Consider the following 7618-nt stretch of genomic DNA (forward strand, 5'->3'; position numbering starts at 1 on the left):
ATCATTATTATGACAGTCTATTAGGACACTCTTGAAAAAAGTAGTACTTCCAAAATTTTCTGATTTTTAAAGTAAATTTAAGTTAAAAAAAAAAAAATAGCAATGTTTGACTGCAAAAATAATAAATTCACATTGGGCAAAACTACAAATTTTCAAAAGCATGAAATTTTTGAGTTTCTAATGTCAAATTCAAACCTTTCTAAACTTTGAAATTTAAAGTTTTTTTCTTGTTAACTTCCAAATTTTTAAACTCTGAAATTCTGAAATCATTTAATTGTAAATATTTGACAATAATATCAGAACTTCATTTCCCCAAAATTGGGGCAGAAAATTTCAAAAGATTATTTTCCCATGCCTGTGGTTATATGCAAGGGCATCCAGAGCATGGCCGGGGTTGTGTTAATCCTCCTCCACACCCAATGGTGCCCTCAGGCAGCTTATTTTCCGCATCTAGCTATGCCTTTGTGCAACCTCAACTACGGCCTAGACATGTCTAAAAATCTTGCACAGTACTGTATATACTAGAAAGGGATGTCCTGCTAAGTGAATACTCAAGGCAGCAGAAACCCAAAGTGGAGAATGAAGAGCTGGAGGGGCTGCCAAGGAAGGCCAAGCAAAGTGGCAAAGTGTGAGGATTCACTCACTATTTCCCAATACCACCCACTTTTTCAAGCGTTGCCAACAATTTTTTTGTAATTTTGAGAATGACAATACTGTCTCGTTTGGTGAAAAATATGAAGGAATATTTTAAAGTTTCCAAACAAGTGTGTCTGTGATTTTTTGATTTGACAATAAAAAATGAAAAATTGCCTGATATCGGGTGTCTAAGACTTTATTGTTTGATTTTTACTAGAACCGTAAAATTTATAATTCTGGTATTCTCTTGGTTGAGCAGGGTTGAGTAACACTGCAGTAAACAACATCTCCTTCAGCCTTTAGACTCAAGAGGCTACTCTGTCAATAAGGCAGTGTTCAATTGTTTTGTTAACTAAATGTTATATTTTGAGCAATGATTTCACGTTTTTCACAAATCAGGCATTGCACTCTTCAGCTTTTATGCTATTTTCAGCTATTTTTTCACTATTTTCAGCTATTTTCATGCTATTTTACGCTATTTATGTGCTTTGTCAGCAATTGAATGCCATTTTCAACTACTTTAAGGCTATTTTCAGCTATGTTTTAGCTATTTTCAGCGATTTTAAGGCTGCTTTCAGCTAGTCTAAAGCTACTTTCAGCTATTTTTATCCTTTTTTTAGCTACTGGATGCCATTTTCAGCTACTTACATGCCATTTTATGCTATTTTCAGCTATTTTTGTGCTTTTTGGCTATTTTCAGCAGTTCTTCCACAACAGTTCTCAGCATCCCCACTAAATATCATGTGTTGTAGTTCATCTTAAAAAGATTTGTTTGGGTCCATGTTGTCCAGCCCTGGTTTAGGGTACACCCTGCAGATCAGGGGTGTCAAACTCAATCACAGCAGGGGCCGAATTCTGAATGTAGGTCTAATCTGAGAGCCTGACAGGGATTAGCACTGATGATTAATGATTTTAGATAAAAAAAAAAAGCAAAATGATAAGTTCAAAGGCTAAAAATCTGAAACAAAAAGTCAAACTTAAAAAGTTTAAAAGGTCAAAGCGGGAAATTATATGTCAAAATAATGTTGTTAAAGACAAAATTTACATGAAATAGAAAATCGCAATCATGTTTTAAGGTCAAAATTTGACCTAAAAGGTCAAAATATGAAATTGAAAGTCGCAGTCATGAGTTTAAGTCCTATTTGTGAGATGCAAAATGTAAAATATGAAATGAAAACACAAGTGTATGCCTTTCCCCACATCCCTGACTTTTATCTAACTTTTACTTTTGCATATTTTATGATTTATCATGGACATAGGGGAAGTCTGCAGACCTTATTTTAGAGGGTCAGTTATAATAAAAATAGGATATAATTTTATTTGGCTGGGTATAACTGTACCACAGGCCGAAACTGACCTTGCGTTTGACACCCCTGCTGTACCTGAAAGAGATGCTTTTAAATATCTGGCTGACTTGCTTTGGTTCCTTTTTGCTAAATGTGGAAGGGCCTCATGTCAGTCTTTGCCTGGGGCCTCCACATTTCTAAAAATATGCATTGGAAACTATGCAAAAATATGTGTTGGTTCAATTCATTTGTTTGCATTAAAGTTTTCCTGCAATTTCATTTATGCAAAACAAAAATTTGCTCCATACTGGATGCCTAAGTTGCTGGTTTGCTCTGCACAAAAGCAGTGTTCAGATTACCTGACTTTCACTTGCATCTAAGTTTACAATTCTGGTGCTGTGACAAGCCTGTTATACACAAATGCCTCTTGATTGCAGAGATATGTGTCTGGGGCAGGATTCATGCTGTTGAGTAAAGGTCAAAACATTTATCTACTTTCAAAATGTGTATTTACTGATCAGCTTATCATGTAGTTTTGTCACATTCAACTCATACAAGTAATAACAACATAATCTTAATACACAGATACATCTTAATATTTAATTTGTGGATTAATTGAGGAATCATACAAGTATGAAATGGAGTGAGTGTCGAAGAGTGTAATAGAGACAGAGAGAGAGAGCACTCATTCATAGATGTTCATCAAACAATAACAAAACAAGTTTTTGCAGAATAATTTGCAGTTTTAAATAAACGCTGCCTTTACATGAAAGGGTCATCTGCTTTCTGTAGGTCACATGGCTCTGCGGGTTTCTTTTTCAAACACAACACACACACACAGGGAGCTGAAACGAGAGAGGACAGTTTAGTTTCACTTTCAATTTCCTAGAAGTCGTCTGCTTTGCGGGAGGGACTGAAGCGCTAAGTATAAAAGGAGGACTGTTTACCTTGATTCACACATGACAGTTATGAATTGAAGGCTGATAATCCCAGCCACCAGGCCGACACACTACCTCCGATCTGTCAAATGAAACATACTCGATCCCGGCTGTGCTGCCTCACGGATTAGCAGCAGGATTTAACCGATCTGGGAGCAGCTTTTGAGCACTTTGGATCCACAACAAACGGAGCTTTAACCCGCGGCTGTTAACAGAACAAAACGGTAAGACTCTTTAAATGCGAGCAATACTGCACTGTGAGTGTTTTTAGACGGTATTTAGGTTGCTTTGCAGTTGATACGGTTGCTCTTTTTCTGGCTGTGTTTGCTATGAGAGAAAAACTCATACAAAAGGAGTTTAAGCTAGCTGAAGTCCCTTTGGACGCGTTTGGACATAAAATGCTGCAAATGTGTTTTAGCTACTTCATAACGTGAATTAAATTTATTTTTTGCTCCTCAGTTTATTATTGATACTAAACCCACATATAGAACTCTTATCTGTCTTTATTGCTTCTGTATTGATGCTGTAAAATTACTCATTCATACGTCACTTCTCCTGGAAAAGGGAACTTTTCCTGGAATTCAAACTAACTTTAGTCAGAACTTGTGAACGATTTGAGTAAATTACACAGTAGGAAGCTGAATCACAAACAGGATAGGCGTTTCGGTTAGTGAAAAGTAGTGTTGAGTAAAGACTTGTGTAAATGAACTTACTACAAACGGCATGGGTTGGTTTCTTCATAAGAGAGAAGTGTTTAAGGTAACGGCTGCAGTACCTAAAATCACCAGCAGAGGCGTGTCAGACTATTACTACAACCGTGTCGCACAGAGTTAAATTAGCATGATTTATAGACGATTTCCCCGCACAATAGTTCCATTTTAGCCTCTTTTATTGGTCATTTAGGTAGAAAAAGTTGTAAAAATGTAATTTTTGTGAGCACATAAATGGATAACTCACTGAAATTAACTTAATATCGTTCTTATTTAAGATAAAATATTATTATTGTTATAACTAGCATGTTTTAAAGATAATTCCCTCACTTTAGTTTGATTGTTTTGGTCATTTAGTTAGAAATTATTGTAAATAAATACGTTTTTATAACTACATAAAGGGATAACACACTAAGATGAACATTATTTTACTCTTATTTAGGCTCAAATAAGCATTATTGATCCCAACAAGGAGAAAATCACTTGTGTCAGAAGCCCAAATGAAGAGAACAATGAATAGATTTGAAAATAAAAATACTTAGGCAAAAATGATCAATAAAAGGCACTATAAAAAATACAGTGAATGAATAAGGAGGGAAAAAACTATACAGACTAAGAAATTGCATTTTTATTGGTGATACAGTTCACCTCTCAAATCAATGCAAATATTCACAATTTAAACCTTTTTTACCAAAAATATTTTTTTCAATACATTTTCTAAAAATCCATCCTTCATTTTAGGCAAATGCTTTACAAAGAGATGTCTAAAATATATCCATAATGTCTCGTAATATTTATTAATAGCAATGCAACCTTAAAATTAAAACTATTACTGACATTTCTATAGGGACGTAAGGATATTTTGCTATTTTGTTGAAAGAGTTTGAAATAAAACACTGTTATTGCTTTAATCATTTGTGTTTTAGGATAGAAAATCCTGATTAAATGGTATCATGAACCAGATACAATTATATGCTTTTTTTAATGAGTTGACTGTATTGGTGGTTAGGAAAATTTCTGCCAGTATTTACAGGTAATATTTTGGGCTTGAGAGTCTGTTTTAACAAATCAGACTTAGTCATCTGTTTACCCAAAAACCTTAAATTGACTGATGAAGGACTGAAGTTCAAGGTCTGAGCTACATCAGCAAAAATCCAATGTCGTGCATCCCTAATCTTCATGTTTTGTTGAGGTGTATACTGCAGTTTTTGTGTTGGAAATGTTATTTTGAGATTTTCTTTTAAGATAGTGCAGCCCTTTTAAACAGAATGGAAGTGATTACAGTAATCTGGCTGTGGTTACCATCAGCTTTGACTGTAATAAAGCCAAACCGCGGATTCCAGTTCACATCAAATACTGAAACCATGAATGGAAAGTAGGATGGGTTTCTGATCTAGAGAAAGTCGCTCAGTTCACACACACATGAAAGCCTTCCTTCAGGACCATAACCGGATTTCAAAGTTAACCACCTCTGTCTTTAAAGTTTCATATTGAAGCAGACTGTAGTTGAAATTTTTGATTTTTAAAGTTGGGATGACTAATTTTTTCTTGTCTTGTGTCTTACAGGATGACAGTGTGGTGGTCAGAGATGGGAGAGGGTCTGGGGCCTCTCTCCTCTGTAGGATGGTAGCCGACAGCACATTGGAAGGCCATGACAAGACACCATTGTCAAGCTCATCCTCGTCATCATCTTCCTCATCATCACTGTCTTCATCTTCTTCCCTGTCCTCATCCTCATCCTCCTCCTCGTCTTCGGCTGGGAGCAAGGACTTCACTTTGAGCCCTCGGCCAACCGAGTCGGAGCAGTTCCAACGTCAAGCTGTTCCAGATCTGAGCCAGAAATCCTCCGCAGTCCCCTTCATCTATCAGACTCACTTCCGCACCTTCTCCTGTCAGGAGGACTGCAAGATCATCACCGAAACCGCCTCCAAGCTTGAGCACAGCGGCTTCTACTGGGGCCCTTTAGGAGTCGAGGACGCCCACCGCATGCTGAGAGAAGCTCCGCTGGGCAGCTTCCTCATCCGCGACAGCCGCCAGAAAGACGTCTTCTTCACGCTGTCCTACCACGCCAAGAGTGGCCCGGTCAGCATCCGCATCGACTACAAACACCGGAAGTTCTCACTGGCGGGCAACGAGCGCTCCTTTCCGTCGCTCTTCGCCCTCTTGGAGCATTACATAAGTTCTCCAAAGAAAAGCCTGAGCGTCCCCTACAGGAAATGGGAGCCGACGCTGCAGGAGCTGTGCAGGAAACGCATCATAGAGCTGTGTGGGGGAGGGAGTCGTGTCCGAGAGTTGCCGTTGACACATGTTGTCAAGGACATGCTTTTGGAATTCCCTTACAAACTATGAGCAGTTTGACTTTTAAAGTTCTGGTAGTATTATTTCTAATCTCAAGGATGCAGCTCCTACCAAGTAGTGATGAAAGTTTGGTACATCGTGGGTTGGAAGTTAAGACTGTGTTGAAGATACAAACAGTTCAAAATGCTAGACTGAAAAGTTGCAATATGTTTTATGAGGGGCACCTCAGCTGGATGAGGTCCATGCGGCACATTTCAACATTCTTTACCTCCAAAGACTCAACTTGCACACAGACGAAGCAGCTTTTGTTTTCAAAAACGTCGAAAAGCGCTGCATTAAAAAGAAACTACAAACACAACAGAACAATTACAGAGCCAGCTCTGTCACCTTTGACTCTTCTTGAAGGAACTGTAAGATCTTCTGTCGCCCATTTCTGGCCTCTAGCGACATATTTAAAATCGGACTGTAGAAGGACTTTGGGAGAAACAACGAAGTGCACTCCTAGAGAAATGTCCACTTGTTGGAGGGAGCGGTTGAAACTATCTCAGCCGTGGTACCACTTGGACTCTTGTAGCAGATTTGTAATACTCTAATGATGTTGATTTTTACCTCAGTATATGAATGTTTGCAAGGAAAAACAACCACTTCACATCTTCTTAAAATCTGGTTGCAAACATGGTTCACAGCTTGTGTGCAGCTGGGATTAAATGTATGGAGGAGTTCCGGTGGCACTGAAGTCTGGTTTACTTGTACTGTATCTAGAGGCAGCTTATCATATCTCTACCATGCAGAGAAGTTCTTTACTGAAAACATATATATATATATATATATATATATATAGATTAATGTTTATTCTTTTAATATTTTTTAAATAAAGACATATTTAAAGTAACCTCTCTGGAGTTTTTGCAGTTATTTTTGACTTTATGATTTCTCTTCCTTAAATCATGTCATATGCAAGATTGGCACAAGTGTAGGGGGTGAAACATGGGGGAGGGACACCCACACATAAACACTTGAAAAACGTCCATGCTGTATCACAGACAGACAGACAGACAGGAAGTGTTAAAAGTGGCGTACAGTATCATTACCACAGTGATTCATCTCTGTAGGCCAAAGTGACAGGTAGGAGGAGTTTCTTTGATAGTAAATGGACTGTTACGCTTAAACACACACTCACTTACCAGAAACAGGGGTATAGGTGACACATAATGAAGTGTGTGGTGCTTTGTGTGTGTGTGGAGTGCTTTTAACCTAATGAGGATCTGGTACAGATTAAAATTTCCTCAGGAGGAAGTGGGAATTTTTCAGTTTAGTGGTTTGACTGAGACAAGTTAGATCAAGGCCAGAATTAGAGCTTGAGTGTGTTTCATTTTTAAATGTAGCACTGTTATAAATCAACAAGACAAGACATTCAAACTGAGACAACAGGTTTCTTAAACGGAAGGTTGCCATTGTTCACTCTGATAGATTACCTTTCTACAGCATAGTGGGTGTGGTGATTCTCAGGTGGGTATATACACCTTGTTTAAGTATGTGAGTCACAGGTGAGTCAGGCTAGACAAACCTATTGTACATTTTCAGCATAGACATCCAGGATTAAAGCTAAGATGAAAGACTGGTGTTTCAAAATGAAGCAAAGCTTAAAGAGGATGGGAGAGTAAAACCTGATAGCTCTCCAGACTCAAACAAATTAAGTCAACTTTATAATAAGTTAAAGTGTGTATTAGTAAGTTTTATTAAGTGATAT

The 7618-nt window shown here is 37.8% G+C and overlaps 1 protein-coding gene across 1 annotated transcript; it reads left to right on the forward strand.

Moving 5' to 3' along the window:
- The first annotated feature begins 2832 nt into the window (after positions 1 to 2832).
- On the forward strand, positions 2833 to 6057 carry socs1a (suppressor of cytokine signaling 1a). Its single transcript, XM_041777863.1, has 2 exons — positions 2833 to 3084; positions 5137 to 6057. The coding sequence occupies exon 2, from the start codon at positions 5194 to 5196 to the stop codon at positions 5917 to 5919; it is 726 nt and encodes a 241-aa protein (XP_041633797.1). The 5' UTR covers positions 2833 to 3084; positions 5137 to 5193; the 3' UTR covers positions 5920 to 6057.
- Positions 6058 to 7618: the final 1561 nt, after the last annotated feature.

This window comes from Cheilinus undulatus, linkage group 21, assembly GCF_018320785.1.
Source record: "Cheilinus undulatus linkage group 21, ASM1832078v1, whole genome shotgun sequence".
In the NCBI taxonomy this organism is placed as follows: Eukaryota; Metazoa; Chordata; class Actinopteri; order Labriformes; family Labridae; genus Cheilinus; species Cheilinus undulatus.

Bases quoted from the DNA above. Each gene is read 5' to 3' on its own strand.
- socs1a (XM_041777863.1), top strand. From the start codon at position 5,194: ATGGTAGCCGACAGCACATTGGAAGGCCATGACAAGACACCATTGTCA.